The 14,226-nt window shown below is 46.8% G+C and overlaps 1 protein-coding gene across 1 annotated transcript in view; it reads left to right on the top strand.

Annotated features, from left to right (window-relative positions):
- Window positions 1-6,074: 6,074 nt before the first annotated feature.
- Window positions 6,075-14,226, top strand: part of NOS2 (nitric oxide synthase 2) — a 36,448-nt gene continuing 28,296 nt past the window's right edge. Inside the window, exons 1-2 of the mRNA XM_039886063.1 lie at window positions 6,075-6,254; window positions 13,869-13,953. Of these exons, the coding sequence (XP_039741997.1) occupies window positions 6,145-6,254; window positions 13,869-13,953 (195 nt within the window). The 5' untranslated portion in view covers window positions 6,075-6,144. The remainder of the gene's footprint in view (window positions 6,255-13,868; window positions 13,954-14,226) is intronic.

The following is a 14,226-nucleotide window of genomic DNA, read 5'->3' as shown; positions in this document are numbered from 1 at the left end:
CTCTGAGCCTCAGTGCCCTGCCTGTAAAATGGGAACAATGACACATTCGTTGCAAGGTTGTCACAGGGTTGGGTAAAATGAGGTGCACATAGTAAGTGCACAAATCCTCCATGCAGTCAATGTTTGAGCACCTACTGTGTACCATGAGAATACAGCGATAATTGTGAAAGTCTTGTCCTTGTAGAGCTTAGGGTACAGTGAAAGGTGGCCCTCCATTCCTTGTTGTTATGCACATCCTGGGAATGAGGAGGACAAGGGCTATGTCTCTGAGATCACTCCTTTGCCCACCACTGTGCTGCATCCTGCCTGTAAAGCACCCCATAAACATATGGCACAGAAAGAACTTGCCTTTGGAGCCTGACGGTTCTGGGTTCAAATCCAAGCTCTGTCCCTTTCTCCCTGGTTGACTCAGATAAGTCACTTTCCCTCTCTTAATTTTTCCTCAGTAAATTACAGATGACAATAGCTCCCTCAGAGAGCTGGTGAGAGAATTCCACAGGGACTTCGGGAAGCAGGGGCACACAGCGGGTCTCCTGTCCTCCTTCCTGCCCCTCACACCCTGCGCCTGCCTTATATTGCACAGAGCTGGCACCAGACGTTGGTACCTGGGGGAGATCATTCAACCCCATGTCACCCTCAGCTCTTACTTTGGCCTCATTTTCCTGCCCCCTTCCTGCCACTTCCTTACCTTGCCCCTGGGTTGTAGTCACATACAGAAAGGGGCACACGCGCAAGAGCATACCTAGTGTAGATTCATCTACAAACCCAGCAAGCACCTTGGTCTCAGACCTGGGCCAACCCTCAGCTCTGCCCTTGTGAGCTGAGTGACATTGGGCTGGTTGCTCAGCTTTTTGTGTCTCAGTTTCCTCACTTGTGAACAGGCATAATAATTGTACCTTCTCAGAAGGCTGCTGGAGGGTCGACGGAGGTAAGGAAAGCTCAGTACCTGGCTCTAGTTACTGAGAGAGTGCTTGGCCCACGGTAGCTGTAATTATTTTTGTTGTAGAAAATGATGATTACAGGGAGATGGAGGAAGAAAAGACTCCAAGAAAAGCAGTGGGGTGTGGTGCAAGAGCCTTGACCCTCTAGAGTCGTCCTGGCTCTGCCCCTCACAAAAGGTGGCAGGTTGGAAGGGGCAGGGAAGAGGACTCAAACCTTCAAGCTGGAACTCCAGGGTTTTAGCCTTGCCACCACCTGGCTGGGTGATCTTGGACAAGCCATTTACATTTGCAGAAGGAAACTCAATTTCCCTCTCTATAAAATGGGGCTAGTAATTACCCTCACCTCACAGGCCGTTGTCCACAGGTTTGATCCATATAAATGCCTTTCTTGGTAAGTGTTCACTCTGATCATTGTTTTTGTTGAAAGAGCTTCAGAGTTGCTAACTCCCAAGGGCCAACTGAAGCTGAGCCAACTCCACAACCTGGTGTAAGGACAGGTCAATTTTATTTGATGGAAAATCAGTCCCAGAATGACAAGACCAAAATTCCAGTGCCAGTCGCTCTTGGCGTGGCGGTGCTCGTGATGTGCTGGTAGCAAAGGGAGGAGGGCGTTTCTCCACAGCAACCTCAGAACCTCCATCCCCACCCTCCCAGGAGCCCACCTGTCCCCAGTCTGCCCTTCAAGGTACTCTTTTATTTCTCCTTAGTAGCATTTATCTGCTGCGTCCATCATCAGAAGTAGTCCAGGAATGTAGCCTGTTGGGTGAGCTGGGCCAAGGGTGAGGCAGCCATGCAACCCAGGAAGCCACAGGATATGCAGAGAGGAAAATCCACGACAGCGTCCAGGCGAAGGCCAGCCCTGGACCTGCAGACTAGAGCTCTGGGGTGGGCATCAGGGCCCACTGTTTGTCCTGGCTCAGAGGCTGCTTGCTGTGTGACCGCGGTGAATCTCTTAAGCTCTCTGCGTGTCACGATCCTTATTGTTGTTTTTACTCCCCTGCTCGCTGTTCACCAATGAAGAGAGTATTAAGATAGTGTTGATAGTTAACACACGATATTGTGAATATATTAAAAACTGCTGAAGTATACACTTTAAAATAGTGAAAATGATGAATTTTTATGTTACGTGAGTTTTATCCCAATTAAACAGAAATAAAGGAATGTAATGTTACAGAGAGATGGCTTTGGTATGCTGAAACTTATTGCAGAGAGAGAAGGAGAATTGGGAATTTAAAAGCAAATGTTTGTGGTGGAGCGCTGACCTCTCTGAGGAAGGGTAATTTGGAAGGCAGGTTGTTCTTTGTCAAAAGGCAAATTATTATTCTCGGACCCACAGAATAATAATTTTTGTTATTGGCTGCCTTTTTGCTCCACAGTTCAAAGCATTTTCTTATATCTCATTACTCACTTTACATTGGCTGCCATTCGTCATGTGAAAAGTTAGGCCCAGAGATGACAGGTGACTTCTCCGAAGTCACGCAGGAGCTCGGTAGAGAACCCAGAATCTTTCCAGCCATGTTCTCAAAGTCTGGTGCTCAGGTTGGACAGTAACTGCTGACTCAAACCCTGCCACAGGCAAAGACCGTCAAGGTTGGCAGATGAAGGGTTAGAGCAGGGCCAAGGTGACATGGCAGCCTTGAAACTCAGGCTGATATCATTCCCAGCGTGCGAGGAACGGAAAGGAAACAGTTACTGAGCTCTCACCCTGTGCCAGGCATTCCAGATGCCCTTTGATTGGCACCACTCATCATTTATTCGTCATTCCATTCATCATTTATTCAGCTAATACTTTCCTGAATGCCCACTCTGTGTCATTCAGTAGGTATTAGGGATATTGGGTGGTGAGGACATCACAGTCCCTGTCCCTAAGGGCTCATGATTCAATGGGCAAACAATCAGGAGATCTGCATTCCTGCCTGACTCGGTCACAGATTCACCTGAGACTCCAGGTGCCTCAATTTCTACACCAGTCCAGGGGGTGAGGAATCAAAGAAGGCAATGGACACACAGGCATCTGGGTGATTGTAAGCACCACACAGTTCAGTTGGTCATGCAAGGGAGGCCTCTCAAGGTGGTAAGCTGATGACAAGATAATGAGGACGTGGAGACGCTCCCCAGGGACTGCATTTGGGAGAGGTCCTCTCCATCGGGGGCGGGAGCATCTAAGAGAATGAGCCAGGGCACCAGCCTCAAGTGAAGGGCAGTGCATACATGTCCAGGGATTTCACTGCCCATGCATCCAAAGCCCAACCGTCACGTGTTTGACAAATCAAATAACTGAATAACTCCATTTTCTGAAGCCAAACCAACCAGATGTTCAGACGCTAAGTAGATGGGACTCTAGAGGATTCCACGAATGGCAAACATAGTACCCATCTCATAGGGTTATTGGAGGAGTTGAAGGAGTTAATATATGCATTTGCTGCAGGCATAGCCAGAACAAGTGGAAGCAGTTACAGGAGTTAGAGCGAAGCAAACACCTAATCATCCTTCAAAACCCTGCCCTAGCATCCTCTCCCCTGTGAACCTTCCCGAGCAATGCAGATTCAGCCAATTTGGTACTGTGCCATCCCTCCATCACTGCATGTACCACTCTGTGCTATAATTACCCATTTCTTTCTTTAGGCTTCGCACTTTCTGGGCCCAGAGACTCTGCATCTTTCCTCAAACAGTATTAGTTTTCTTGAATGAATTGACTGAAGCCTGAAAGAAGGATGGCTTTGGTATGCTGAAACTTATTGCAATCTACTACTTTTTAATTAATTAATTCATTCATTTAATTAACAGACCATTGAGCTCCTATTCATATCTTTTTTGTAACTTAGTTTGTTTATATTAGACAAATTAAATGCATTATAATGCCGCATTTAATTTGGGAAAGACAGGAAGGAAATGAATGGATGGTGGCAGTGATGTGTTAGGATGATGAGATCGAGGGTAGTTTTTTTCCCTCCATTTTTTGACTCTCCCCTAATGTAATCGTCATTTTACTTTTCTAATAGAACACTTCCTACCATGTAGAAATACTGGATTTGAAGCATTATAATAAATGACATTACAAGAAATTATAATTTTCCGTATAAGAAGTTATAACAGAATTTCTTTTATAACAAAGGAAGTCTTCCCCCGTAGAAAGTAATTCTTTATGTCATTCTATCATAGCTTACATAGAGCTGCAGGATGAGACATCAGTGACACCAGCAGCTAAGAGGTCTCTCTGTACCAATGGCTTCTCTTCCTTTCCAAAAACCTCAAGCTGAATATTTCAGGGACCTGTTTGGAACACTGGCATCATCCAGCATCACTGGCCTTCTGTATCCTGGGCATTTTCCAGTGTGTTGCATACTGTCAATATTCCTCAGCTTCCTGGATTCCTGCCACAGACTGGAAAACTGAAAGTCTGGACAGGAATTAACCTGAATGCTCTCTGCTGAGGAAAAAAAAAAATCCCCCAGATGCCAAAAGTGAAGCAATGTGGCTCAGCTAAATAAAACCTGACTCCATGATGACTTCTTTATCGGACCCACCATCTTGCTGTTGAGCAGCTAGGTGCCTTGGACCTGGAACCAGGAAGAGGTGGATTTATTGAGGATGTACCACACGGGATGATGTCATAGCAGAATCAAGTCACCAACAGACCAGGAGTCCCTGTCATAAATTAGCTAACTGTACACCCAGCCAGGGACACTCCCTTTGGAGACCAGAAAAAAAAAAAAGACTTTATGCAAAAACGACTCTCTGGATGGCATGGGGTGTGTATAAATACTGCTTAGCTTCCAGTGTGATCATAACTTGGCAGTGAGTTGAAGACTGAGGTTCTCTGGTCCAAGAGAACTCAGCATCACTGGTTTGAAGCCTCTCAGCCACCCTTAATCAGAGGACTGAACAGTTATAGGTGGTTACGAAGGTCTCAAGGCTCAGGTCTCCCCCAAGTTTGCTTGTCTGTCCCGTGCAGAGGCTGCGCAGCCAGCTGCGAGGTGAGTTGTCTTCATTTCTGGGGAAGCTGCTGTTTTGAGAGAGTTTTACTTTTTCCTGTTTGGGAAGGCTCAGAAAACTTTGGGAATTTTCTGCCTACAGAGATTAACTGGTGGGAAGTCTAAGCAATGCCAACATAAGGCCTGGCCATTTGAATAGGGTATCTTGTTTAAATTTTTTTTCCTGCAAAATTTGCTGGGGTTGCTACATTTAAGGAAAAACTTTTTGGAAAATTCAGACTGGACAGTGGGGAGTAACCTGCTAAGATTTTTTTTTTTTTTTTACCTAGATTATCCTATCCAATCCTTATAACATGCATCTCTTTCCTCCCAAACAAATTTTTGAAGACGGATATTATTAAGTCCATTTTATAGATGAAGAAATGAATCTCAGTTAAATAACTCCATCTAGGTCATGTAACTAGGTCATGTAACATGGATCACAGCACTACATTGCTTCCCAGTGCAAAGTTTTTCTGGTGAGGAGATATGCTGGGGTCAAGTTCAGACCAGACCTGAGCTTCCACTTAGGTTGCCTTTTTTGGTCTTCTTTCCCACCCCCCCGCCCCTAAAGATGATGATTTCAAATGTTGAGAATTGAGTGCATTTTTTCACAAATAATTATTTCCACCCAAATGATAAAAAAAAAAATAGCGCTGATAACAATCGCAATATCTTAAAAGAGAGGCAATGTGCAACTGAGTACTTTCCCTAATAACAGGCATAACACAAGAGTTGCTAATGATTGCTGCTGGAAAAAGTCTTGCAGGTCCGGGCAAAGGCTCCCAAGTGTCAGTGACCAGCAGGCTCCTCCCCACCTTGCCTCAGGACAGCCAGGGATGAAGCTTGCTAGCCTGGGTCTGGTGGGCTGGCAGGTCTTATAAAGGAAGCTCTCAGGGTATGTGCTATGTCCATGTTGACTTACGGTCCAGTATTTTTCCTTTAGATTGGTACGTAGCTTTTTAGAATTAAAGTCTACGTCCACAGGTACCCCAAATCGAATCCCCAAATAGGAAAAGAGGTAGTGAAACATTGATGAAATGGCCGTTCAAGACTTATGTCAGCTTTTGTATGATTCTTTAGTAAATCAACCATATTGAGAAGACCCAGTCCTGGAAACTCTTCTTTATCAACCTTCCATTGCCATCTCCTCCCCTTTCCTCAGCCCCACAGGGAAGAACCTCTGGGTTTAAGTCCAGAGAAGTGACCTGCTTTGCAAAGCCACAGAGATGGCCTCTCTTTGGAAGTTTCTGTTCAAGGCCAGATCATACCAGTATGACTTGACGAAGGAACGAGACATCAACAACAACATGGGGAAAGCCATCCAGGCTCCCTCCAGGTAAACTTTCTCCTGCAACCACTGCTTCCTGCTCATCTCCTCTTGGTTTCCATATTCACTTTGTCCCCCGCCCTGCACTACTGGATTCGAATTCCTCTCTCTGCTCCCAGCTTCTCAATGAAGGTCTTATCTCACTAGTTGCTTCTTGGATGTCCCTGTTAGAATTTGATGCAGCAACTGTTTATTGTGTGTCTCATTGTATTTGACGCTATGGGTAAAGGAAAGAGACATGGCACAGTCCTGGCCCTCAGGGAGCTTGGAATTTCTAGGGGAAGAATATGGAGAGGGAATATGAAATCCCTGACTTGATAATGGGAGGCAGTAGAGCCCAATGGTTAGAACTGGGGTGGCATCCTGGCTGACATCTGTTCTGATTCGCCAGTGTGTATGCCTCACCAGCTGTTAAGATATTTTGATTATCCACCTGGTGAAGAGTACTGGGATGTTAGACAAACTGTATCCAAGCCCTGTGCTGTGCTGTGCTGTGCTGTGCTAGCTGGCCCTGTGCTATTTCTCACCGGATTTGTGACCTAAGGCCAGTTAACATCTCTGAGCTTCAGATGTTCTCATCTACAGTATGGGGACATCAATGAGATCCACCTCATAGCTTGTTGAGGATGAAATGAGAATGTGCATGTAAAGCACTTAGCAGTGTGCCCACACATAGCGGGCACTCAATAAACATGAGGGTTTATTATAGTTTACTGAGCACCCACTTTGCCAGTGCTCTACATGGCACTTCACATGCATTGCATATCAGCTGATCTTCATGGCAGCTCTGTGAAGTATGTGAAGTATTGTCTCATTTTACAGATGAAGAAATAGAAGCTCTAAGAGGTAAGTTACTTCCCCCAGGCCATATGACTGCTAGTTACAAAGTTGGAATTTGAAAACACACACACACACACACACGCACGCACGCACGCACGCACGCACACTTCACTTGCTTGTAGGAAAAGCAAAAGAGGCAGAAGCAAGAGAAATCAACCAGCTGACCAATCAGTCACTGGACAGGCTTCCAGAGCATGCTAGAATAGTTTATCACCCAGGACTGGAGGTTGAGGCTTGCTCAAGTGAAAGGCAATCTGCAATAACATGAAAGCGCTAATGGAACCAAAGCCGTAGTCCACCCAGGGAGCCTCATAGCCCTACAGCCACAGAGGAGCCTTTCCCAGGGATTACAGTGCAGGGCGCCCCCTAGAGGTGGACAGCATGGTAACCCTGAGTGTACCCGACAGGCCACAGAAAAGCAGCAGGGTTAATAGCATGGGCTCCAGCATAAGAGGGTGGTTTTGCCCTGTGACCTTTGGCAAAGCCCCTGGCCTTTGAGCTTCTTCTTTGAGAATAAGTATTAATGCCTATTTTCTGGGATAGTGGTAAGAATTAAACAAATTTTCACATGCAAACAACTTAGCACCATGCCTGGCAGAGAGTAAGTGCTCAGTCAATGGCATGTGTAGCCGTCGTCATCATTGCTATTACTGTTGGTAGCTGGGATGAGATTGAGCAACATTAAACAGAGTTCCCTCTAAGGGCTTCATAGAAGTGAATGAGCTTGTGGTGAACTTGGAAGAGTGGATAGAATGTGGGGAAGTGAAGAGAAGTTGTGAAGACGTTCCAGGAAGGGGGCAGGGTGGGCAAAGACTCAGAGACAGAAGCAAGCATGACTGTCTTTGGACCTGGGGTGGGGGTGAGGAGCTGGGGTAGGAGCAGTGAGGCCAGAGCACTGAGGACTTTAATGAAGAGTAGGAGATTTGGATTTGCTCTGCTTGGCGGTGGGGAACCACTGTAAATTCTTGAGCAAGACAGACCAGGTATAGTGTGTGCATTGAATAGAGGAGAGAATGTTTGCAACCAGGCGATCAGGGCTATGGTGGCTGAGATGGCCAAGAGACCAAAGGATGAGAACACAGGATTGGATAGCCTCTAGATGTCTTCTTGGCTCTTCAGATTCAAATGCTGCAGACTGACAGAGGCTTCATTGTTCCTCCCAAGATCTAGGAAGAGCCTGAACCCCAGGAATTTGCTTTGACTCTTCTCAGTCAGCAAGTCACCCTTCCATTCCTTCTCTTCACCTCATGGCTGCAACCTCTGGCCTTCCTACTTGCAGCCCCCACTCCAGCTCTGACCTCTCTTACTCCAACTTGACTTCTAGCAATTCATGCTCTTGCTCTAGAGTCTTCAGTGGCTCCCTATTGCCTGCCAGCACACTGGGGCTTGACTGCAAGGTTCTGCATGATCACCCTTCTCAGAGAGAGAGAGCCCATCCCACCTGGCCAGACCAGCCTTCCTCAGTTTACAAGTGCCTTACACAGCACATTCCTCTCTCGACTCATCCAGACCCAATCCATCCCCTATCTTTCAAGATCCTTTCCCATCCCCTATAGTGTGGCCTACAGCTTTTATCCCTGAATCCCATACCCTCCTCTAATAGCACTGGCAGTTATTCCTGACCTGTGTTTTTGTGCCATTCAGGAGAACTGAGCTCAGACCCCAGGCAGGGCCCTGAACTGTAGGTTGACCTGAAGCAAACCACTCACTTAACCCATCTTTTTAAGCTTGGATGGGCCAGCAGAAGTACTCAAATCTGATATTAGATGTGATAGAGAGATATGATCACACATTAATTTATTTATCCCTCCCAATAATCCATGAAGAAGGAAGTTTTGTTATCTTCCTATTGCAGCGATGAGGAAATTGAAGCCTAGAAAGTTTAAATAATTTTTAAGATCTCACAGTTAGCAAACGACAGATCTAGGGGTCAAACCCGTCAGATTGTCTTGTAACCACTAAACTGGGCTGCCACACATTTGGTGCTGAGCATGTTCCAGTCCATTAACAATTATTTGCTGAAGGCTGCTCACCTGGCACTGTGCTGGGGTGTCCTGGGATGACGACGAAGCCCTTCTGTTTCTTAATTAAGTAAACAGTAAATCGAGCCATTTATTAATTGCATACACGGGGGCTAAAAATAACAAATAATATATATACAGTTCTTACTACTGTGTCAGTAATGAGACAGAAACTCTTATTATCTTTATTTTACAAGATTGAGTGACATACTCAAGGTCAGTATCTGGAAAATGGTGGAGCTGATGTTTGAGCCTAGTTCAAACTCATAACTTCAATACTATCTGGGATCTCCCTGTGTGCCGGGCTGGGAGAGAGAAAAAAGACCTGGTTCCTGCTATCAGGGAAGGAATGGAGAAAATGGTGTCTTCCTCACTGATTTGGGGAGGAGTACATGCAGAGTAGGATGATGTTAAACAGCTCTATAAATTGGGGTAGGAGTGAAGTGGGACACAGAGGTAGACAGAAGGTTACAGGAGAATGAGGGGGCACTAGGAACTCTTCTGGGGATACTGCAGGGGAGCCTGGCCTGGCCATCGTGTGGGGAGGAGTAGGGTGAGAGAATGCTTTTGGTAGGAGGTAAGCCAGCTGGACTACAACTGGTGTGTGTGTGTGTGTGTGTGTGTGTGTGTGTGTGTGTGTGTGTGTGGGAGGAGTTTTCCTGGAAGAGGAAGCAGCAGGTGCAAAGGGATTTTATCGTGAAAGCAATGGGAACCAATTAATATATTTTGATTTTAAAAAGTAATTTTCAAATCCATCCAGGTGTAATAAGACCCAGACAGAACCTATAATATGGGACTAATGATTCTGTGTTTTGTGTAAACAAATGATTAGGAAGTGAACATGGTGTGTGTGTGTGTGTGTGTGTGTGTGTGTGTGTATTTTCAAGACAAGAGCAAATGTCGGGAACATCGAGATGAAGATATATGGCATTTAGAACAAAGTCAAGCTGGATTGCGGTTGGCTCAGAATAAACATGTACACTCTTTCGTTCTGCTTTAATCTAGGTTGGGATTAAATATACTGGAATAAATCCAGGAGGTTGAGCGTACTCTGAGGTGGAGGGCTGCTGCCCTGCCCCTCTCTGGACCCTAGGAGTTATTCTGTTCTCAGTGTAGGAGCAAGGTACAGATGGAGCAAAGTCAGGAGGCCCTGTGCTTTCCCAGGTAGAAAGGACTAGGAACCTGGAAGGGACCTGAGGGGGCTCCTGGTCCAACTACCCATCCCCCTATGTCTCCCACTAAAAGTCACCTCCAGCCCTGTGCTTTATTTGGCTTAATTCCTGGAATCACACTGAACCATGCAGAGAAGAAATAGCACTTGCGGGGGGCAGCACTGTGAGGTGAGAGAGCTTGCTTGGACTGCTGCCCTAGGGCTGCTGTGTGGCCTTGGGCAAGATTATTAACCTCTCTGGGCTCTCAACTGCCTTCTCAATAAAGTGGGGATGACAATCTAGAATTGCCTTCTTGACTGGGTTTGGAAAGGGTAGATGAAATAACAGGAAAGTTTGCTTTGTAAACTGTAAAGAACCATAAGTGGGCGTTATTGTTATGATCATTATTGTTATTCATGGGCAATAACCAACCTAAATTCAGCCGTACTTGCCCCTGGTTCTTAGCCGAGAGAAAGCCCAGCGGTATCCAAAAGGCAGACTTCCCTGCGGATGCCAGCTGTGTCTTACTGGGGATGGGGAGCCCAGGACGACACTCTGGCCTGAGGCCAGTCGAGGGTGAAGCCAAGTCCCGCCGCTTTTCCGGCTCGCTCCACCGCGGGGCGGGGGCTGCGGGGTCCGGCGGCGATAAAGCAGCCGGCGCGGCGCGGAGCGGGGCGCCTTGGTAGCAGCGCCCGCGCCGGGGCCATGCGCGAGGGGCTGGGCGCGGCGTGCGAGGCCGCCCGGCCCCGGCTCTGCCGGCTCCTCCGCAGGATCCTTCGGCCGCAGCCCGCGTGCGGCTCGCGCCGAGCCAGGTACTCCCGCCCCGCCGGGGTCTGCCCTGGGAGGGAGGCGGGCGGCTCCGCGCGGGGACCGGACTCCAACCTGCCGTGGCACAGACCCTCTCCGAACCTCGGTGTTCCGTGAAAATATGAGAGTTGGAATATTCGCCCTGTAGGATTCCGGTGAGGATTTACTTAAAAATGTTTTCCTCGTTTAGAACGCATAAGAGGTTGCAACTCAGTAGCCACAAAGACCCACAGAGTCCCACATGCACCCACCAGAGGCGTGTATGCGGACTGTAGCAGGACTTGTGGATGTTTCGGTCCTTGGGAACTTTCTAGATTTTTTAGCACTGCGGCTGCTACACCGTTAGGATAGACATGGTTAAGAGAGAAAAAGGTATCGTGTTTTACAAATATCCATTTCCCAGAGCGCTTCCCTGTCCCCCCTCCCTTGGTGTACGGAGAGGTGGGCAGGCGGAGGAGGAATAGGAGACGCAGGTGGTCAGGACCCCAGGCCCACCCTAAACAAACCACAGATTTCAGCTCTGATCTCAGCGTCCCCAGCTTTGTGGGTGGTCCTGGTTCTAAGTAAGCACCACAGTCTCTCGGGAGTCTTTAGGAGTCCTCGGTGGCCATGAAAAACCAAGCAGGACCAAGCACAGCTGCGGGTTTAGCCAGCTTGGCTGAATGTCTGGGTAGACGATGCACTAATTTGGCAATAAGTACCCAAATCCTTAATATGCTCACCTGGCTTCTGGTCACCCCATCTCCCAGCAGCTAGCCCAAAGAACTCTGCTAATTGGGAGAGGAAAGGGGCTGTGCGTAGCTTTATTTAGTCATTTTCAAATTAAAGAATTTTTCCCACTTATGAAAGGAATTCATAGGCACTGTAAAAAGTTGGAAAATGCAGACAGATATAAAGTAAAATTCAAATCACCGTGCTCTCATCACTTAATGCTAGTCATTGCTGACATTTACTGATATATTCTATGCTTGTACACATACACACACGTGCACACACACATGCACGCACACACACACAGCTTCAGACCATGTATACAGTTTGAGGCATTCTTTATAATAATGGAGAAACTGTACACAACCTAAATATCCAGCCATAGGCAATGGGGTCAGGCTCACCATGGTCCATCTGTACAGTGGATTTTCAAGTAGCTTTTTAATATTTTTGGACAATAGTTATGTCATGTGTACAAAGACATTGCTTCTCAATCTAAACGTTACTACGCCCCAGTAAGCTTCTCAAAATTCTCCAGTTCTATGGCCAGAAGTAAGTGAGAAGAAGCAAGACCAAGCAGGCTGGGGTTTGGATGAGGGATGATGGCAAAAAACTGAGAAGAGCAGTAAGAGCATTAAGGATGTTTTGAGGACCCCGGACATAAAACATCTTCTTATTTAAGCAGCCCCATGATGACTACTCAGCTATGAATATCTAGATTACCCTTTATTGGCTTTTTTTTTTCCTGGTGGATACACCAGAGGGATGATGAACGCTGGTCACATGGAGGCCGCTATGCAGGGCCGCTGGATCACCTGAGTCAGATAGAAGTTATTTTTGATAAGTACTTGTGTACTTAAAGGGTCACTATCTCATTATAGTTATAAAGCATATAATGCTACTATGTCATGTTTATAGAAAATTACATAATGTTAATATAAATTATACAGACATTACTTGTTCCAATAATAAAAGCGATGCTCATTTTCCAACATCACAGATATATATAAAGTGGAAAGTGAGAGGCCCTTGTAACACTCTCTAAACCCCTTCCCCTTGGGTGTGTGCACACACATGCATGCATACTCCAGAAAATCCTGCAAAGAACAAGGAACACAGCAAGCTTTCCTACAAAGGTGCCCCCATAGTGTGATTTACCCCAGGAGGAGGCACGTGCAGGATGTGACTCGTGGAAGGGTGCTCATGGGTATTCAGCCCAAAGAGTCACATGTCTTCTGTTCTCTGTAGCATTTGCCAGGAGATTGAACTTGAAATCCCAAACCAGAAACAAAAGTTTCTGAATGATTTCAGACTATTAGGGCTTTTTCTGCTCCAAAAGACGGGCAAAGATCTTTAAATCTGTTGTTTTAAAATAAATACAACCAATATCTTTTTAAAAAGAGTCCTTATCTTTCAGAAATTCTGACTGAGATATTTAAGTGTGACCGGACATCTCAGACTTGCTTTAAACTGATGGTGGGGGCTGGGAGAGTAGAGCTGAAACAAGACTGACCATGGATAGATAATTGTTGACTGGGTTGAATCTGGTTGAAGGAGCCCATGAGGGTTTATTACTTTATTATCTCTGCTTGTGTATGTTTAACATTTTCCGTAATAAGAATTTAGAATAACTAAATAAGCCAAGACAAATCAAATACTTTAAATAAAAAAGCTTAAGTCCCCCCAGATGAGCAGTTGGTGGGCAGTGCTACTGACCTGGGAAGACCTGTTCTTTGCCTACCCATGTTTGTGCTTGGCTTTTGAGAGGGGCATCTTTCCAGAGCTTCTGTCATAGTTTCCTTTGGGCCACTGGCTTTGCTTCAGCTCCTTTCATGCCTTTCTGGCTTTGGAGAGGAAAAGCAAAAGCAGGAGAGGAGGAGGGAGGAAGGTGATGGTGAGGAGATTGGGTCTGACTGACTGCCTCCCCTGCAACATACACACGTCCTCCTTGATTGGGAACCATGAGCAATTCACTCCTACCCTCTGGACCTCAGTCCTCCCATCCACCAAATGACAGGCTGGCGGAAGGGTTACTCCAAGATACTTCTCTGCCCTCAGATACTCCATCTCATGATAGCTGTTTCCTTTCACAGTCCAGTGACGCAGGATGACACCAAGCGCCACAGCCTCGGCAAGCACCAGAATGAGGACCCCCAGCCCTTCCTGGGAACAGTAAAGGTCAGTGAGTCCAACGGGTGTGGGAGGCCCCTTCCTCCCTTGCCCAGGCAGATGCAGGCTGAGCAGCCTGGTGGAGGCTGGGGTCTGGGCAGTGAGTGGAGACCCAGTGGGCACAGACTGGGGCAAGGAAGGGCTTTGAGAGAGCTGGATGACCCATGGTGATCAAGATCAGTGTCCCCCAAGGTGCACTGGCATCTGATGTCTGTGTGGGTTGGCTGGTGTGGGTGAGAGGAGACCATTCATGGGGACAGGGGTAGGACACTCCAAAATAAT

The sequence above is a fragment of the Pteropus medius genome, unplaced genomic scaffold (genome assembly GCF_902729225.1).
Source record: "Pteropus medius unplaced genomic scaffold, Ma_sr-lr_union100, whole genome shotgun sequence".
NCBI lineage: Eukaryota > Metazoa > Chordata > Mammalia > Chiroptera > Pteropodidae > Pteropus > Pteropus medius.
The sequence above is the reverse complement of the archived record's forward strand: the minus strand, read 5'-3'. Positions and strand labels throughout refer to the sequence as shown.